The sequence below is a fragment of the Anomalospiza imberbis genome, chromosome 14 (genome assembly GCF_031753505.1).
Source record: "Anomalospiza imberbis isolate Cuckoo-Finch-1a 21T00152 chromosome 14, ASM3175350v1, whole genome shotgun sequence".
NCBI lineage: Eukaryota > Metazoa > Chordata > Aves > Passeriformes > Viduidae > Anomalospiza > Anomalospiza imberbis.
The window spans coordinates 16,625,085-16,645,591 of record NC_089694.1 but is presented as its reverse complement, the minus strand read 5'-3'; the positions used below and the strand labels follow the sequence as shown (position 1 = coordinate 16,645,591).

The 20,507-nt window shown below is 48.8% G+C and overlaps 1 protein-coding gene across 4 annotated transcripts in view; it reads right to left on the bottom strand.

Moving 5' to 3' along the window:
* Nucleotides 1–20,507, bottom strand: part of LOC137482666 (vascular endothelial growth factor receptor kdr-like) — a 119,933-nt gene that overhangs the window by 21,827 nt on the left and 77,599 nt on the right. For 2 of the 4 annotated variants that reach the window (XM_068205177.1, XM_068205181.1), the window contains 8 exons: nucleotides 18,935–19,043; nucleotides 12,112–12,405; nucleotides 10,086–10,232; nucleotides 7,988–8,113; nucleotides 7,791–7,897; nucleotides 6,549–6,684; nucleotides 5,274–5,378; nucleotides 2,989–3,105 (listed from right to left, as the gene is read on the bottom strand). In XM_068205177.1, the coding sequence (XP_068061278.1) occupies nucleotides 2,989–3,105; nucleotides 5,274–5,378; nucleotides 6,549–6,684; nucleotides 7,791–7,897; nucleotides 7,988–8,113; nucleotides 10,086–10,232; nucleotides 12,112–12,405; nucleotides 18,935–19,043 (1,141 nt within the window). The remainder of the gene's footprint in view (nucleotides 1–2,988; nucleotides 3,106–5,273; nucleotides 5,379–6,548; nucleotides 6,685–7,790; nucleotides 7,898–7,987; nucleotides 8,114–10,085; nucleotides 10,233–12,111; nucleotides 12,406–18,934; nucleotides 19,044–20,507) is intronic. The other 2 variants (XM_068205179.1, XM_068205180.1) reach the window with 2 other exon arrangements.

The following is a 20,507-nucleotide window of genomic DNA, read 5'->3' as shown; positions in this document are numbered from 1 at the left end:
ACTGCAAAGCACATAATTCTAATTTATCCTACCAAATCCTCTTCAAAATAAATGGCATTTCTATTATACAGATGAGGAAATGAGGAAACACAGGAGTGACACAACCAGTAGGGATGTGGAGAGAAGGGAACACATTCTTAGTTTTCCCCATTGGATGGTAACAGTTGGTATTTATTCCTAATTTATAAACAAGGAAAATTCAGGATGATCAACCCAATCCCAGATGCTGTTAAGGTTGGTTTGCTCTGCACATGGAGTAGTTTTCATTTTCTCTGCTGGCTTCACAATTGTTTGTTTTGGGTGGAGCTGATGCCACCAGAGGAAATCAAAGTATGCAGGGCCACAGACAGATCTAAATGAAAAGCTGCAAAAATACTCAGTCTGAAGTTTCTGAAAGCCTGGAAAGTGTTCTCCTTTTCTTCCTTATTCCTCTACAAACCACTGTAGAGTCAGTGCTGCTTTTACACAATTGTGCAGGTTTTTAAGAGCTGCTTGAAATGATTTTATATTGCAGTGTGAGATGTTAGGGAAGGGAAAAGCTACATTCTGGACTTTTATTTTTTGTAATCATCAAATATAAGATAGAGTGAATCCATGGGACTGGAATGTGGATAATCATGGAATATTATCAACCCCAAACACCGAGGCGTTCATGTCCAGAACCTTTTTCTCTGGAGAAGGTCTGTGGTTCAGACTGAGGAGTTTGCACTTCAAAGGGGAAGTGCTGAGAGCTGCACTTGGCCTTGGGGAAGGAGCTCAGCAGGGTTCCTGCCGGAATTCCTGCATCCCCCCGGGCAGGAGCAGGGCTGCAGTCGGCTCCTGGTCCAGCATTGCCTGGGAGGGTTCCAGGAGGGAACAGTGACCCGGGACAGCGTGGGACAGGCAGAGGAGCAGCCTTTGGGAGCAGAGAAAGGGAGATGCTGAATTCCTGCAGGCAGAACCGAGCCCGTGGTGTTCCCTGTGGATTCCTGCAGGTTCTGCACTCACCCAGCTCTATGGCACTGCTGCCTTGAGTGCACATCTTGGGGCTCTCCAGCACCCCCAGCCCCTCTGCTACAGCTGAAACAAGCCTGAAAACCTTGCAGTGGCTGCAAAACCACCAACCCCAAATCCCCAAATCCCAGTGGTTCCAGTGCTGACCCCAGAGCTCTGCTCAGTGCTGGCATCTGGCCTTGCTCAAGAGATTTCGCTCTGAAGAACCCAAAATCCAATGTCCCTCATGGATGCCCTGAAGAAATGCAGATTCCAGAAGAGCTTTAAAGCTCTGCTTAGTGATTTATTCATGGTTTTGAAACGCTTCCTAGACATGGCCTGCCCATATTTTGTTCCCTCATTGTAAAGCACACACTGCATTAGTTCTGACTGCTGAACATCAGACACTCCGGCAAAGTGTTAAATTCTGTTATTTGATACCTTGTTAAAATAATGTATGTGCATACTTAATACCAGTCTCCATCAGGAGTACACGGTTACATAAAGCCTGACGGGGAGGGGAGGGCGCTGGGATTTCACAGGAGCTCCAGTGTCTGCCTCTGGAGCTCCAGGCTGTTTTGCTTTAGTCTGCACTTGCACTGCTCGAGGAGAACAAAGCAGTGCCTGCCTCGAGGCTGCTCCGTGCCCTGTGAGGTCCTGCTGCACCCCTCTGCCCCCGACTCTGCACCCCAAAGGCTTCCCCAGGCACCTGGCAGGGAGGAGGGATGGTCACCTCCCACCCAGGACGGGGCAGGATGGAGAATGGCAAATCGAGGAACTCCCAGGAGAAAAAGTTTCTCAGAAACGGGACAATCGGAGCCTCTGATCAGTCCTGAGGTGTGTCTTGCTGTGCAAGCAGAACTCTGGGGCTGCTTGGGTTAAGAACCACTGACCCCTGGTCCTGCTGCCAGGTTTGAGGCACCTGCTTGTCCTGAGCCCCCTCAGGGACTTGTGAGCACAGGAGAGTCCCCAGCATTCCCAGGGTCCCAGCCCCTCTGCTCACAGGCCCCAGCAAAGGCTCCTGGCTGCTGCATCTGAACCCTAAATCCCTCAGCTGGAGCTGCTGCCCTTGCTCCCACACACGCTTTTGGGGTCTGGAATGCTACAATTCTTGGGAGCTCCCAGACCCCAGCAGTATCCATGGCTGCTGGTTGCTGTTTCCTGAGGAACTGGAACCACCTTGCTGGGGGAAAGATTTCTTCCCTGGCACCCTCTCAAATCTCCCTCACTGAAGTTTTCCTTTTCCCTCGTGACTGGACAACAACTGTTGGAAACTGATGGTGTTGGGGTCTCAGATGAGCAGAGATCTGTGCACCATCTCTCTTGATTTCCCCCTTCATTTCTTTCACTCTGGGGTTTCCCTTGCCCTTGAGTCACCTGATCCTGTTTGTTGGAGGTGGTTTTGAAGATTTTGGAGGTCTGCAGTGAGGAGCCATCCTCAGGAACTGCTCCCCTGAAGCTGAAGCCCAGTAAGAGGCACAGATGCTTTGTTTGGCAGTATGGGAAGGGATGTTTTAGTGACAAAGGTCTGACATTTATGGGACTTTATATGATGCAGGGCCAGTCCTGCCAGCTCAGACCCCTGCAAGTCCCTGCTCCTGCTGCACCCAGGGCTGTGCCAGGCTTCCAGTCCACAGAGCAGAAACTGCTGTGTGGGAAAGAGGAGGCTCAGGGAGCCCAGCTCAGCCTGGTAAGGCATCCTCCTGATAAGGCAGGGAGGGAGAGGGAGAAGAAGCCTGGAAATGCTCACAGGGAGGAACTGGGCACCTCACTGCAATCCAATGTTCTTCTTTCAGTGCCTCCAGACAGAACAGAGAGGTGGCATCACAGGTGGGAGAGGTTCAGGAGCCCTGTGTGAGATGAGGCCACATCCTGCAGGAGCAGCAGCAGCTCTCCTGTGAGCAGAGAGCTGGAAATGCTGTACTTGCACTGACTGCACCACAGGCACTTCCAAACGCCCCAAAGTGTCTGAAAAGTGTTTTCTTTTTTGCTCCAAATTTACTGAGGACTCCTCACCTCCAGCTTTGGTGCAGGCTCCCAGCAGGTTGACCACATTCAGGTGATGTCCTATATGGATGAGGATCTTCAGCTCAGACATTAGAGCCTTGCATTCATTAGTAGTTGCACATTCTGCTTAAGATAAACAGGAAAAAAATCATCTTTACACAACAGGATATTTTCAACAGGACACAGCAAGATCCTGTTTATCCTTTGAAACAAAACCCACCCAGGTTCCTTGCAGTATCTTGGCTTTTCAGACTCTCACACAGATAATAATTCATCCGTTTCATTGTCTGCTGACCTTTATGAGTGGGATAACACTTTATCTTTTGGATGACTCTTCCTTTCTCGAGCGTGGGTTATGGAGGGTTATGGTCCCTTCCCCAGACCTGATCCCACAGAGCCTCTGCCAGGACTCAGGTTTGCAAGCTTAGCAAAGCCAACCTCTGCAAGCCCCCACAGCACACAGAACGTGTCCCTTCCTCTCTGCTGGGCTGTGCAGTTCAGCAGGACTCGCTTATAATACCTCACAACTCTCCACTGCAGGTGAGGAGGAATCCACAGATCTGGAAGCTGTGTCCCAAAATGTCCCAGGGAACACACAGCATTCCTAAAGCTCAGGCCTGTAAGATCTTATTGACCCAAGAAATTAATTTTCTAAGATCTGTGTGTGAGCCATGAACCTGACAGGGGAGGCCCTGGCTGGCCAGTGACATTATTTTAAGGCAGGCACCCTCAGACCAGAAGGTTGTTCAGGTGCTGCTTTATCTTCCCAGCCTTGTCCCCAAAACTTCCATGATGTATTTTAACAGGAGAGGCTTTGGCCTGTTGCCTTTGCCTTTGCATCATGTAAGATTTAATATGAAGAAACAGTTATGCAACAACTCATTTGGTGTGACAGGTGTAACCTCTTTATCTGTTTGTAGAATTCCCCATCATCTTTCTCCAAACTGTGTCATAAAGAAGGAGCTATTCCAAGATTCCTTCAGCCAGCAGTGTTTGGTGTGTCCATGGGTGGTATCATTCCTGATTTCCCCTGGCATGTTCTGGAAGATGCAGCCAGCTCAGAAGTGTTTCAGATAATTCTGCACATTGAATTTTAGCCTTCAATCCAGAACAGAGCCGAGCATACTGCATGGAGATGGCAGAAATGCAGGCATCCCCAGAGCCTTTTTAATTCCCTGGATGGATTAACTGACACTAGAGAATCTGCTTAATTCATGAAAGTGATGAATTATGGGCACGTTAGTTGGGGAGGGGCAGACCAGAGCAGGAGGCAGCTGCCTCCACGGGGGAGGGAGGTGTAAAATGATGGAGAATCTGCCAAATATTGCTGAATATGTGCTGGCAGGGCAGAGCTGACATGAACATCAGTTGGGAAGCGCAGCATGGAAGGGATGAAACCCCAGAGCTGTCCAGGACAGCATGTTTTGATGGAGATGGGAATGTCTGAATCGGGGACTTCTAGGGGATTTCAGGGGTCTGGAAATGGGCATGGAACACAAGATACAATAGCAGGAGAGAAGATGATCAGAAGGGTGAAAATAGAGAGGGAAGACCAGACCTGAAGGAGGTCCAGAGAGGTGATAAATGGGTGTTTCTGTGATTTCAGAGAGATGGGAGTAGCAGAGCACCAGGAGAGGCAGCTGGCAGCAGAAGCCAAGTCCCATGGCAGCAGTCACTTGCTGGTGGCATGGCAGGGGTTAATGGTGTCATGCAGCAGGATGGAGCCATGAGGGCCACGGCAGCATGGGCTGAGCCTTTGGAATCCCCTTCAGGAGCAGCCCCAAGCCCTGCCCAAGCAGGCAGCCTGTGGCTGATGCCATTGCTCGCTGTGTGCCTTGAGGCTCTGTGTGCAAGAACAGGCTCCGAGGTCCCTCCTTCCCTCCACCCAACGGGAAAGCTTCCCTTCATTTCAATAATTGCAAGCAAGATGTCTCTAATTTGCTCCCCTGGCACTGGGTTTTTTTTCCAGCCCCTTGAACTGTTCTACATCTGGCTAGGCTGGGATGGAAGGCTCAGATCCAATTTCAGGCTATCTCATGTAATTACACTCCATAATCTGTTTCCCTCCTCACCCCACAGAGCTGGAAGCTGCTTTTTTCTTCCTTGAGGAATACAAGCCTCAGTCAGCAGTGCAGCATGGAGCTGCTATAATTTCCTCCCCTTGCATCCATCCAGGATGGCTGATCCCACATGGAAGCCCACTCCCTGCAGGACACAGCGAGCTGAGCACTGTGGCCTCGCTGCCCCCAGCTCCCCTGAGCAGTGTGGGGAGGATCTCAGAGGGATTTTTGTACCTTTCAGCATTTTTACGGCAACTGTTTTGCAGGTTGAAGATTTATCAATGCCAAAAGCAGACGCCTCCACCACCTTCCCAAAAGCACCATGACCCAGAGTTTTACCTAGAGAAGCAAGAGTCGAGAGTGAGCCCAGCTGCACCAGCCAGGAGGGGACATGCAACCTCAGCTGTGCAGGAGAACCAGGCACAGTGCACAGCCACAGTCACAGCAGCCTGAATCACATCCTGCAGCATATGGATATGCAGGGCTTTCTATCCATATGGCCTGGATGCAATTGAGCACGGGAGGGAACAGAGGAGGGGAAATCACTGCACTCACTGAGGGCAGGGCTGACACCTACACGGATTGAGGGGACAAACATTACCTGGGGCTGTCCTGGAGCCCAGGGAAGGCAGAGCTTGGGTTAATTGTGGCACCCTGATCTCTCATGAATCATGGAGAGAGCCAGCAAGGCACTCAGGGAGTCACAGCCCTTTAATCCTTCAGTTATTGACATTGATTTGATAGAAAAGCTGCACTAAATGGAATTTAGGGTGATAACTTTTCTTTCTTTTCCCTTTCATTTGGATTTTCCTGCTTGTGTTACCTGGTGTGCTCTGAGGGCTCTGACCCAAGGTCTGGCTTTTTGGTTCTGCCAGTTTCTGTGTCCCACCATCATCTCAGACTTTGTGATTTTATTCTGTCTTCTCCTCCTTCCATGTTTTCCAGCTGCAGCACCAAGAGCACACAAATACAGATATTTTTCCTGCACTCCTCAGTGCACACAGATGTTACAGTTTCACTGTACAAACACAGCCAGCTTTTTGCATTTTCTCTCTCCATCAGCCAGTGAACTGAGCTGTTCAGTGAAATGTGGCTCATTTTTTCCATGAGAGCTTTTTACCGCTCAAAGCTGAGTTCTGATGGTTGATAAGGAAGTGATTATTTGATGAATTGATAGCTTTCTTCAAAAGAAAATTCACTTTCATTTTTCCTCCATGGGAATGAAATCACACTTTTGGCAGGGACAGTACCTGGAGGTACCTTTCCTCCCTGTCAAGAGTTTGGCTTCCCTTTTCCAAGGAGAAGAGGTGGCAGCTATTTTGACAGAGTCTTTCCAAATCCCTCATTTCAGCCTCCATTCAGGCTGAGCCTGAACTCTCTGATCCCAGATCCAAGGGTGGCAGTACCCTGGCACTGTGACAGGCTCCTGCTGGGTTATCCAGCAGCTGCAGTGCCATTGGGAAGCATTTGGGATCATCCTTCCCCCCAGCTGTGACCCAAAGCACTCACCCAGGCGCAGCCTGTCCCTGGGGAACTCCCATTTGCTGCTGTCGTATGGCAGGCGGTCACACTGCTCGTCAAGGGGCATCTCCTCTGGGTCCATGATAATTGACAGGTATCCTGTTTTAATATCTGTGGCATCGGGCTACAAACAGGGCGGGGAGAGATTATTCAGGGGATTTACGCTGCAATTCCGAAGGGAGGGAGCTGTCTGGCAGCCTGGGGAGTTCCCTGCCTTCCAGGCACTTTTATTCTGAGCCAGGAATGCATCACTGCAGCTTCCTGCTTCTGTTCTACAGCTGAGACACAAATGTCTGTGTGTGGCTGCCACTCGTGGCTCTCGAAAAAAGGCATTGATTGATGCTGGGAAACACAAAATCTACCTGGATCAGCCAAAGGAAATCACTGGTTTTCCATGGGAACTGCAGGAGCTGCACTTCCTCCTGCATATTTTGGCATTGTCACCGTGTTTTGTTCTGCAGTGTAGATTCTCCACAGTTCTCCACTTCATGGCTGCAACTTATTGCAATTTAAAATTGCTGGAAATTGCTATTTTTGATGCTGCTAAAGTGAGAAATTGTGGCTGGGTGGGTTCTGGGAGCAGACTTGCACAGGAGTGAAATGTAAAAGGAAATTCAGTGTTATCCACTGCTCTGTTAAGCTGAGGTTAAGGATGAAAACGTGAATTTAATCCCTGTGTTTGCAAGAGGAAGGGAAATTTTACTCAAATATTGAAGATCAGCACTGAGACTGCAGTTTGGTGAGAGCAGAGAGCTGATTGCCTTTCTTTTTTGCTATTTGTTTCAGCAAAACTGACCTAAATTCCTTGAAACTTTACTGCAAGTTTACTTTTTGAGTCACAAAAGGGAGGTGAAAAAAAGAGCAAGGAGATCATATCAGCTGTGTGGTTTGAGCTCATTTCTAGAGCAGACAGCCTGGGATCTTTCTTTAATATCCTTTAGAGTCAAGTGCTGAAATCAATCCCTCATTTTAGGGTATTTTTTGTTATTCTCACAAGCCAGTTTGACTCATAAAGAGGGAGGAGCCAGATTTTATGGTTCCACAGAAGTGGCTGGAAACCTCACAAGTGCAAGGGTTCTCTGAAGAAGTCAACACAAACCAAAGATTGAATTTTACAGGGACATTCTACCCAGTTTTTCTACCATCTGCTCCAAACATTTGTCCCTAAACTCTGCAGTTACACTGAGCTGGGCAGATCCCAGCCTTTGTGCAGGATGGGAGCTCTCTCACCTTTCTCAGTTTGCGAATGAAGAGGGTCAGGAGGAGCCAGAAGAGCGTGGCAGCCAGCCCTGTGCACACCAGAATGATCACCTCAATGTTGGATTTCTCCTCAGAACCTGCAGGTCAATGTACATCCAGGTTGGAAATGTGTCCAAACTCCCTGAGTGAGCCCACTGGGATTGTGCATGCCCTCAGCCCGGGCTCACCTTGGATTCTGATGAAGGCTGATGTGCTGTCCTGGCCCAGGTCGTTGGAGGCCTGGCACTCATAGAGCCCCTCATCGTCCTTCTTCACTCTCTCAATCACCAGGGTGTTGTTTTCCATGGAAATTCCTGTTTCAAGGCATTTTGGTTAACGTTGGCACAATAATCTGCCTGCCAAAAATGCTTTTAGGAGACAGAGCTGAAGGTGAGCTCCCATCCATGCAGGCTCTGGTATGAGGACACATTTTAACCCTGGGCTCCTCCTGGTCTGGCAACCTTTCTCTGACTTTTTTTTCCTCTTCAGCACCTGGATATATTATTTGGCATCATTTAAACAACAGCAAATGTGGCTGTTGATTTAGAGTGGGTAGAGCCTGGAAATTAATCCAGAAGTTAGCAAAGGGATGCAGGATTGGTGTCTGATGGCAGGAAGATGCACTTGGAAAAATGGGAACTCAGTGGAATTACTGAAGGCTGTGGGAAGGGATGAGACTTCTAACATGGGGAACATGGAACTGAAATTAGGCACTTCTTGGAAAAATAATGGTGTGAAGCAATCCTGGATTCACAGGCAGCCAGGTGCAGTGGGAATAGAGAGGTTGCCTAGATATGACCTACGTTTCTCTACCTTTAATTTTCCCAATTTCATTTTTCCTGGTTGGTGGTAATGCACTGAGAGTTCTTCTGTTTCACTGAGGGATGACTGGGGTAGAAATAGGGAAACGGGTCAGGCTTGCAATCCAAAAGGGAAGGACATTTTGAATTCCTGGGTGTTCTGCCTGTGAATCCCGTTGTTGTTAACAAGAGTAATGCACACAACTTGCCATGCACTGTGTTGAAATATTTACCCTGAGGTGTTTCTTCCAAATATTTTATTTATGTTTCCATTGGTTGGATGAGTTACGTGCTTGTCCCTCTAGAATTATTTATAAAATTTCAGTAGCTATAAAGAGTTTCTCTCAGAACATTCTGATCTGAATTATGGATGATCCTAGATTTCCTACCTAGTCCAAGTTGCAAAATTAAAGTCACAGGACCAGCTACTGACATGGGATTCTCCATGATTTATGGGAGGACTCAGGACATACTCAGCTCTGCACTGGGGCAGCCTCATCTCCAGTGCAGTTTCAAGCACCAGAATATAAAACAGACTTGAAGCCATTGGAGAGCATCCAAAGGAGGCCATGAGGATGGGGAAGGCTCTGGAGGGGTCTTATGAGGAGGGGCTGAGGGCACTTGGTTTGTTCAGATGGAGACTGAGGGAAGGCCTCAATGCACTCTTCAGCATCCTCCTGAGGGACAGCTCCGATCTCTGCTCCCTGTGACAGGGAACAGCTGGAGCTGGGCCAGGGCAGGGTCAGGTTGGAGATCAGGAAAGGTTCTGCCCCCAGAGGGTTCTGGCACTGCCCAGGCTCCCCAGGGAATGGGCATGGCCCCAAGGCTGCCAGAGCTCCAGGAGCCTTTGGACAGCGCTGCCAGGGATGCCAGGGTGGGATTGCTGGGGGCTCTGGGCAGGGCCAGGATTGGACTGGATGATCCTGTGGGTCCCTTCCAGCTCAGCACATCCCATGATTCTATGGCACAGAGCTGGGAAGGCACCTGGGCTCAGGTGAGGGGCTGCAGGCTCCCGTGAGGCTCCCTGCCCATGGTGGCTCTATCCCACAGAGCTGAGAGCCCATTCCCATCACTGTGCTGTGGGAAATAAAGGACATTTCATACACCATGGGATGCCCTGAACCCCTCTGCCAGGTGACTTTGCTGCAGTTTATCGTGGCCAGGACAGCTGAGAGCTCAGGCCTGTGTTGCCAGACCCAGGTGCACCCTGTGGCTCAGTTTTGTGCCCAAACTCTGGTCCCACACAAGCAGCCTGAGCAGCACTCCCTGATTTCCCAGTGCTATCCCAATGTGTGCTGGGCTGGCTCTGCACACAGGAGCTTCCTCTGACCTCAAAGTCCAAGCTGGAGACCCCTGCAGTGCCCTGGCATCCTTGGATTTGTGTGTGTGTGCCTGAGTCATGGGCACAGTCGTAGGTGCTGTGTCTTGGTGGCCCTGCCAGTCCATTATCCCACATTCCAAACAATTCTGGGCAGCAGGACCTCACCTGATGCTGCTGAGATGGGGTAGCCATTCTTCCTCCAGGTGACCTGTGGCTCTGGGGTCCCACTGACCTTGCACTCCAGCAGGATCTTGCCGCTGATGTTGACCTCCAGGTCCGTGAGGTTCTGGATCACGAACGGCGCCGCCTTCGCTGCAGCCACAAAGGACAAGAGGCCCCAGTCAGGTTTGGGGGGGCCCTTCTCTCACCTCCCCTCCTTACATGGCCTCTCTGGGCTGGATGTGGCAAAGGTTTGGTTGATCAGTTGATCAGAAATCCCCCCAAAGGTTCTGGGAGGAGTGGGTGACTTTATTTGGTTTATTTTCACACTGCCTAAGCTTAGGTTTGGCTGCAGCTCCAACTCCTCATCCTCTGAAGAAAACAAAGGACAGGGAGTGGGTGGTGCACATGCAGAGTGAAGGCAAAAAGGAGACAGGAGGGGGAAAAGAGGAAACAGTTCTAAAGGTTCTTTATCCTCCATCAGCAGTGCAGTTTTCTCCTTACTACAAACCATGGTAATGCCCACTTTATGTTCATCTAAAAAGGGTGCAGGACAGCAATTAATAAAATCACAAGCACAGCATAAAATATACCCCAAACTTGCAGTGAGGACAGAAGATGAGGGGCATTAGAACATATAAAATGTTTGAATAGGGGAAGGAAAGCTGGCTTGGAGGGGCATTTCCATCTGTGTTCTCCACAAGAATTGCCTGACATGTGCCAGACAAATGACAGACCCCAGTCATCCTCACAAGAACGTGATCCTGATCCCAGTTCTCCATGGATGTATTCACAGTCTAGCTGTGTTTTTCCCATAGCTGTGCTGTGTAGGTGTGTGTGTAGGTGGAAATCTGACTGGCTGAATAAAAATATCTGCCAGGGGAGAGGAAAGGGAAGTGCCTGAATGCAGAGAGAAGAGCAAGGCCAGTGCCTCACAGCAGGTGATGCTCACAGGTGGCCCTGGTGCTGTGGGGACCAGCCAAACCATTATCACTGCCCAATACCTGAGTGAGACTCCTTCCCTTCCTCTCTGCCCCAGGAAAAGGGAGATGTTTGTGTGTGCCTGGAGATAAATCACCTCCCAGTCTGGAATCAGGGAGGTGAGATCTGTGTGTGGAGGGAAGGGGCTGGGAGGCTGCACAGGGAATGTGCTCGTTCACTCCAAGGCTGAAGGCAGCACTGGGCTGTGCTGACTGCCAAGTGCTCACAAACCCCGCAGTGCCTCCTGAGCCAGAGAAGCCAGTCTGAAAATCCCTGGCTAATTCAGCTTCTGAAGCACTCTGGCTCCTGCTCCCTGCCTTGCTGCTGTGTGTCTCAGTTCTACTCCAGTTCTGTGCTTTTGTTTTCTTCACCATTGGAAGGTGCTTAATAAATCTATCCATTCCCCATGCCAGCAGCCCTTTGTCTTCTGAGGAGGCTTAGAGATGATCACCCACCTTCTTCACTCTGAAGTAGAAGAAACTTCACTAATTTTCAGTGACTTCCTACTGGCAGAAATGTCCCACCCTTTGTGTTCCTACAGCCAACAGAACCAGGCTGGAGGATCTCAGTGCAATGAAAGAGCTGGGGGCTTGGGTATAAGTAAGAAAATAATTGTTATAACAAAGTGCATCCCTCTTACCCAGAATAAATGGCACATGTCACTTGATTTTACACTTGCCCAGGGACATTTGGGATCTGTTGGGTCCAAATCTGTTCAGGGATCTCATCCCAGCAGCTGAGAGTGGGTACCAAAGTGACAGATCTGGGGTGAGCATCCCAAGTTACAGTTGTGCTTTCAGTAAATGGTGGGTGATGCTTTTTGTCCTCAGCCAACTCTAAATCTGCACCCAGCATGGAGCTGGGAAGAGAAATGCTGCTGAAATCACCTTTATGTGATCTCAAATATTTTATCCAAACCCAGCAGTGGCTGGGTGAGCGTTCTCCATGTCAGGCTGTCGATCCACACAGAGCAAATGACAAAACCAAAGCAGAGCAGGACACAAGGTTTGTGTTAGGACACGTCCCAGTGCCTCTCTCCCCTGGCACGTACCTCTGACCAGGAGCTGGCTGTGCTGCTCCAGCGTGTCCGTGCTGTTCTGCTGGTTCTGGGCTCGGCACTTGTAGAGGCCACTCTGCTCCCTCGTGACATTGGGGATGAGCAGGGTCAAAGAGATGGAATATTTGTCCATTTTCCTGACCACAGAGTGGCTGGGAGCCGGCTCTGAGGAGGGGTAGTACCAGGCCAGGTGGGTGTAGATGTACTTGGAGGCCCGGCAGGTCAGCTGGACGTCATTCCCCACGATGGCTGTGACTTGGGAGGATGTTTGCAACCCAGAGGGCACATCTAGGAGGAAGGGAAAACGTTTTTGGAATCAAATCCCAGCTGAGATCTCTGACTGCCAGGCTGTTACTTGGGGGTCAAATTTCCATCAGTAATGGAAGAAGCCAGGTTTAATGAGGCACATTCACAGAATCACAGAATCCCTGGGTTGGAAGAGACCTTCAAGATCATCCAGTCCAACCCAGCCCCAACAGCTCATCTGAGCCCTGGCACCCAGTGCCACATCCAGGCTTTGTTAAACACATCCAGGGATGGGGACTGCACCACCTCCCCGGGCAGCCATTCCAGAACTTTATCACCATTTCCATAAAAGAAAAATTCCTAATATCCAACTTATATTTCACAGCTTGAGACTGTGTCCTCTGGTTCTGTCAGTGCTGCCTGGAGGAAGAGACCAACCCCACCTGAGCACAGCCACCTTTCAGGGAGTTGTAGAGTGATAGGGTCACCCTGAGTCTCCTTTTCTCCAGGATAAACACCCCCAGCTCCCTCTGTCATGGAAATGTGGAAACAGGCACTGGAGCTGGGAACTGAGGAAGTGAAAGTTCCTCTCACTGCCCAGTGCTAACCTGTGCTAGTCCAGCCCTCAGCATTCTAAATCAGCCCATCTCCAGGTAATGAGTTGAAAGCTTATAAATAGAAGGAGTTAATGGACTGAGAGAGTTTAATCAGGAGCTGTTTCTGTCCAAGTAGATAAATGTGTTTGTGAGCTCTTCCCTTTCCACAATCAGGGCTGGAAAGTATTAATTGCAGAGGAATAAAGAAACCCATTCCCATCCCTCTGGAGCAACGCCTTCTTCCCCACTGAACAGTCTCCTCAAGTGTCTTTTATTCCAACTGTGCCAATATTGATTTTCATCACATGTGAATGCTGGATATTCACTTGATCACTGATGGATTAACTGATCTAATGATGTCTAAGTCCTTGAGGCCCTTATATTTAGCAGAGAAATATTCTGAGTCATGACTCTGACCTAGCCACGAAAGAGTGAGCTGTTTCTTGCTATATTTTTAGTAACTTTTCACTCCAGAAAAAAAAAAAAAAAAAAAAAAACTTTCCTGAAGTGGCAAACTGAATCCATTTGAAAACAAGAAAAACTGAGTGGAAGGCCAGAGCCTGCCCTGCAGTAGCTGCCAGAGACCTGCAAGTAAATTGGGGCTGGAAGATACTTTATTGCCTTTGGGTTTTGTTAATTTTAGGGATCTGTCCACCTGACTGAAAGTTCATGGGATTCCCACAGTGATCTGGAATTATTCTGCTGTCTGTTAGGTCAGGATTTTCAAGCAACTGAGAGTTGTGAGGAACCTCTTATCAATGTTACCAGGGACGGGACCCTCGGGAGGGCTCACTCTGGGCCACCTTCTGAACAGGAACAGGTTTGCCCCAAATCCGAGAGATGATTCAGGGCCAAGCTGTTGGTGAGATGCTTCCTCAAGCCAGGATGAGCAGGCTGGGACTTTGAGAGGGCCAGTAGTTAAAGCAGAACAATGTGCACTGCACTTGCCATCTGCAAATCCCACCTGGAATCTTGCCAGGGGCTCCCACTGCAGAAACTTCTGCAGAAGATACAGCTGAGCAGAAATAATGAGGCTGCTGAAATAACCAATCTGCCTCATAATAAAGCACATATTCTATAAAATACAGAGCCCTGGAGGAGCTTTCAGATATGATTAAAAAGTCTCTCTTCTTCCCAAGTCATCTGGAGTAGAACCCATGAGCTTTTGCTTCATGGTTTTTAAAGACTGGCACCAGAAATATTTCACAAAAGATCCAAAAAGAGAAGAGACCCCCTCAGGCCACAGCTGTGGAAATTGTTATTTTTCTCTTCTTTGCTTGTGCTGGAGTTGCAGTTTGCTCTCTGCAGGGTGTTGTTAGGCTCAGTTGCTCTCTCTTGGTGCCAGCTGTGTGCTCAGGCTGCCTTGTGTGACACTGCTCCCTCTGGATGTCCTGTGCTTCCAACGTGTCCAAATCCTGCTTCTCAACACGGGGGGAATGTCTGAGGCTGCCCAGACCTCCCCACATGGGCAAACTGAGAGCCAGTGAGAACACTGGGCTGTGGCACCAGCAGCATTTCACATCTCCTGAATCTCTCCAGCCAAAACATGGAACAAGTGCTGCATCCCTTGGGATAAGCCTGCCTTGGGCATGGCACAGCTTGGGCTGCAGCATCTTGGTGCAAATTCCCAATGAATGGGATGTGTCCATTCCCAAGCCCCTGAGTTTTGAAGGATGCTCCACAGTTTTGCTTTGTTGCTGGACTTGAAAGTTGCCATGGGTTTTTTCTACCAACTTAACATTCTGGGAGCAGAGGCCTGGCTTGTTTTGCTTATCATTCCTTCTCCTGATATTTTTTATTTAGCATTTTGAATATTTTTAGCTGGAACCTGTGCTATTCTCTCTCATCTTGTTTGCCTTTCAAGCAGCTCTTTCAGCTCCAATAGAATATTCATTAATTTTCATTGCAGTGGAAGGAAAAAGAGAGGAAAAAAGAAGTTGCTCTGCTCTATCTTTCATGCTGTCCTCTCTCTTTTCTCCTCCTACCTGGATTATCAGGGGAGTGAGTGCAGCTTGGAGTTACATTTCAAGTCAGTTCATCTCTCAGACAGTTTTGCTTACATAATCCTAAACCTGAGCAGTGATTAACTTCCTTTCTCTGAACAGATGCTGTGTTTTAAAAGACTCCTAATAAGTTGGCTGAAAGAATGCACCACGAGGCCTTTTCCCTTTTATCAGCAGTCACCAAACGTTTGTCTCTGGTGTTGTGTTACAGCGTAGTAGCTGCGAATTTCCCTCTCCACCGTGTGGGATTCCATGGCAAAAGAGGGAAAGGAGCCATTGGGGGGAGGTAAAAAGGCAGCATAAATCAAAGGCAAGGCTGGCTCCATTTGCATTTACAATGAATTAATTGTTTTTAATTTCCTGTGCTTTGCACAATAATCTGTGTAATTCAAAACTTCTGCTCTTACCCAAATTCCAGCCCTGGGCCTGGCAGGGGGGGTGCCACCAGGAAAAGGGATGGAGGGAAGGGGGAGCCCCTCTATCTGGAACAGTGGTGCTTGTCAGGAATCCTGTCAACACCTTGGGAATGAGCAGTTTGGAGTGGCACAAAATCCTAGAACAGCCCAGCTCATCCATTGTTCTGCTATCTGAGAGCAGATTTTTATCTCCTGCTGGAAATGCAATATTTTCTTTCGGGTAGAAATCTTTAACTCCATTTTTCTCAGTTGTTTTGGCAATCAGATAAACCCTTGAAAAAAGGGCTATGGTTATTATTTGTTATTCTTCTCATAATTCATTTATATTCCCAGAACATTCAGAGTTTTCAGATGGGTGGGATCCCACTTTGCTGAATGTAGTGCAGTCAGACAAAGACTGGAATTTGATTTACTCTGGACCTGCAGCTCTGTAGAGCTGCCCTTTCCAAGGTGCAGAGCAGAGATTAGACATTAAATGACATTAAGTGACACTTGTCCATGGCAGAGAATCCCTGCAGGAGACACCAGGGCAGCTTTTCCCTGCACTGGGGAGTTTGCAGCCTGCTTAGAATGTCCTTTGGAGCTGGAGGTGGACAGTGACATCTCTGAGGATCTGATGGCTCACCCAAGGCTTAAATGGGAACTCTGGAGTCAGAGAGGGGGTGGGAAAGGCAGGCAGGGGTCAGATCTTGATTGGATTGACACAAAACAAAAATCCTGGAGTAAGAGCTGGGCCAGGACACGATGGATAAATCCCTTTAGGAGAGACTGCAGAGGGCTGCAGAGGACAGTGACAGGACATCTGCAGGAGGGGCTGTCACTGCATGATTAGATTTCTCATCACTCTGGACCCCTTATAAGGTTTGGATTCTGAGTGATCTCCAAACCCTGCTGACCCCTCATGAACTGAACTCTTGATGGCAGAGAAATGATTTAAAAATAGAGCCCAGTGCTAATTCTGGTGTCCGTGGGAGTTTTTGTGGGGGTTCTGCAGTGGAAGAACAAAATGGTTGCTGACAATTATTCCACAGGGATAAATTATTTTTCTAAAATGAAGGTGGTGGTGGTGAAAACATCAGACTGAAATGAGCACATCCCCAGAGAGCAGCCTGGACAACACCTGAGGAAGTGTCCCTGGAACACTCTGCTGTGTCCTGGGAAAACATCTCAACCCTGCCCCAGTGGACCAGGGATTTGAGGGAGTTCAGCCTCGGTGTCACCTTCAGATTTCTTACCAGGGAGAAGTGAGTGAAGCCCAATTCAGCCAGAAGGTCTGAAAGCAGCTCAGGGAGCAGCAGCTTGTTTGTTGGTAGGAGATAATGGGAGAGCAGGTCTTTAAAATCAGCAAATTGCTGAATGAATTGAGGGGTGCCACACTTGCAGCTGCTTTGCAGAGAGCTGTGAAATGCTACAAACATTTCCCAGATGCCCCAAAAGTCCCACGTGTTGCTCGTGTGCTCTCAAGCTCTACCCCAGCCCTCAGCTCAGCCCTGAAGTTCAACTTGCACAGAATGAACCTCCTAAAACCATAAAGTGACCAGCTCAGAGCCTTGTGCTGTTGGGCTTCTTCTGCCTGGAACCTCTCAGACTGTCCCCTGGATGTCCTTCAACACTGAGACGGGAGAAAACTCCTGGGCAGAGTAACCTGGAGCTGCTCCAGCTGTTCCAGGTGTGAGGATGACCTGCAGAGCTGTCCCCACAGCCTGGCCCTGCTGGAGCAGCACTCAGAGAGGACCCTCCCATGGAGGAAGCCCAGAACAGGTCACTGCTGCTGTTCACTGCTGCAGCATGACCTAGTTTAGCTCCAGGACAGCCACATTTAGAAAGTTTTCATTCCTTTCTAATCCATAAACACCACTATTTTTAAACACAGCACATCCAAAAGCCAGTCATGCTTGGTCAGCATTTGCCTCTTCCCCAGAATGGTGCAGACTCCCAGTTTTTCTTCACAGGCTGGAATACATCTGTCTGGCCAAGGCCTGTCCACCTCCTGCTCTGCTTGGGTGAATGGAAACATTCCCACCATAACCACTGTCAGTAACTTCACCCAGTGATTCATTTCCTTCATCATTCAAACTGCATGATTAAAACACTCGTGTCTCAAAACATCACTAGATGGATCTTCAAATAAAAAATTTGAAATATTAGCTCACCGTGGGTGGAAAGAAACCCCTACATAACTTTATTATTAAAATAAATCAGAGTTGTGCAAGGTGCATGGGATGATCTAACCCTTTGGATCTGACCTTAGCTCGTGGCTTATTTCTTTGGGTTTAGTCACCAAGTGTGGCAGTTCTGTGTTCAGTTGGATAACCCGCCCAGACATAGCAGCTGGCAGAATTCCCAGCAGGACACTCAACACTTGGAAGGGATGAGGTGTAAAATTAATAGCTGGTCTTCAGCCTGCCTTGGACTCTTGGGGACCTCTTATACCTGAGCTGTATCTCCCAAAAATGCACCTTGAAGGGCATTTCCCTGAGTAAATGAGAGTTAGGACTTCGGGAAATATCTTTTGCAGGCTGAAAGCCTCTCCTGTCTCCTGTCACCTCTAATGGAGGTGAAATCTTTTCCCTGCATGGCTCCTGCTTCATTATTGTTGGATGGCATTTTTATTTTGGCACATTGTGTAACTCCAATGGGAACAGTTTGGTAAGCCCTTTTTTGGCTGGAAGGATTTGAAAGGTGCTGGATTCCTTTGGAGCAATGGAGTCAACCCAGGAGGAAGGAGAGGCACAGGAGTGCAGATCCCTGCCACGAGCGAGCTCTGCCCTCCCAACTTGCTCATGGGCAAGGAACCAAGCAGTGAGAATCAGACATTTACTTTCTAGGACACTTCTGCACTCTTTGTTCTAAAAAGTGATATTTTGATGCAAATCCTGCCAGCCAACATCCACTCATCCAGAAAGTGAGCACAGAAACATTTCAGTTTGTTCTGGGTGAGCACTTGAACAAGGCTGTCCCTGGGCTCTCCTCTCTTTTTGAACTGCCATCTCTCTTGAAAGCATGATGTAGATTTTGATCTCACTCCTAAAGAATTCCTGTGCTGGAAGGTTAAGTGGATATTTGTTTGGATTTGTGTTATTTGGAGAATCTCCTCCCTGCACAAAGGGCACTGCGAAGGCCAGGCAGGGCTCCAATGTCACAGTGCCACCAGTCCTGGACTGGGCTGCATCCTGGCCTTGCTCACCTTTGTGTGGCTGCTGATTTCCTTGGAGACCAACCTTTCTCCTGGCTCAGGGAGAGGCTCCAGGCCTCTGGAACACCATAAAGGCCAGAGGTTTCCCGAGGACAGCGCTCAAATGTCACCAGTACTGCTTTAAGGCACAGAGAGAGGGACACAGGGCTGCAGCTGCAAAGGGCCATTGGGGCTGATCCTGAACATGCCCAACCTGCCTTGGGTGGGGTGAGGAGCCTGGGACTGCTGGATTGGGAGTGCTCCAAAAAACAACACACAGGGACGGCCAGGAGTCTGAACCAGCACTCAGCAGCCACGTGAGCCTCCCAGGGAGCTCAGAGCAGCAGCACCTGCCTGTGGTGAGGTGTTGGTGTTGCTTACCTGACACGTAGAAGGCGATGCTGCGCTCCTCCTCGCCCACCTTGTTGGAAGCCACACAGTAATAGATTCCTGAGGCACTGCTGTCCTCCATGGTGAGGGTGCTCACGATCTGCCCACAAAGAGAAAACAAGGAATGGCTCTGAGGGTGGCAGAGTGTGTGTGAGGGTAGAAAAGCTGTTAAGAAAGTTGTTTCTAGTTAATAATGGGTGAAAGTCCCAGACAAGTGCTGCTACTTGGTTTCTGTCTCTTGTCATCTCAGCCCAGCTAATTTTCTTCCCTCCTCATTCCTAAACCTTAGCCTTCCTTTTTTTCCCTGTCTTACCCATGAAAAACAGGGTCCTCTTGAGAAACTGCCAAAGTCTTTGTGTGACAACATCAAGCAAAAAGCTGAAGTGAAGGGCCTGGAGGTCCATCCAAACACAGTCCCACAACCATCTATTCCCTTTCCTGCTTTTCAGCTCTGGGTTATATGAGGAATATCCACATTTGCATGGGAAGTAGGTAATTCCTGTGGATGTAGTACAAAGAGTATTGCAGCATTTTGCTTTTCCCCTCAGAGAAGGGAGGGAATGAGTGGCCCCTTTGGGCTGGGAGTCCCTTGATTCCAAAACCCCTCCTCGGAGCTGCACAGGACTCGTTCAGTGAGGAAGGAAGCTCTGGAGAAGCTGCCAGTGCTGTAACACTTGGCAAATGCAGAAAGGGAGGATCGTGGAGAAGGAAGGAGCACTTGTCCTGAGCTTCACCACATCAGGAAAGGAGGGGGTTTTGTCACTCCTGGGGCTGAGCTCAAACATGTCCTTAAGAACTTGTGCTCCTTTAACCTCCCAAGGCCCAGCACTTGCCCTGTCCCTGTCACGGTGCAGCCTCTCAGGCTCACACAGGAATGTCCACAGACCATGCCTTTAATTATTCCTTGTATTCCTTTGGAGTGTGAGCTGGAAAACAGGGCCTGAGCCACCATGGCAGAGATGTGCTTGCAGGATTCCTCTGCTTCCCCTGCAGCCATTCACCTGAGGAGCTCTGAGCCCTCACATTTGGAACAAATATCATTTTCTTTGCCATCCTCTCTAAGGCCTTTGAGAATCAAAACTTATAACACCCTCAGGTCCTTTGTCCTTATCTCCGGAGAGCTCTTTGAAATGCACAGAAGCATCTCTGGACTTTCTTTTTAATATCCTAAACTAAACTCGCACAAGACATTCCTTTACCCCTCCTAAAGCTGTCCTATGAGTGTGTCTGGAGCTGTGTGGGATGAATTTTCTGAGTTATTTAAGATTTGCTGAGATCTGGCACTTTAAATCCTGCAGGGAAATGAGTTTCAAAGGTTTTGATCCCATGTGCATTTGACATTCTAATGGTGAGCATTTGCAGCAGAATAAGGGCTGAGTGGAAAAGTCTTTACTTTTAATGGTAAGAATGGGGAACCCCCAAATTTAGGGGTAAAAAAGGAGAGCAGCAAAGCCAACTCCCACTGGTGTCCAGCACAGAAAGAGCTGTGCAGTCCTGAGTGATTTATGATGTGAAAATTGCTCTGCCTTGGCTATAAAATCAGCCTGGCCATAAAAGCAGCCTG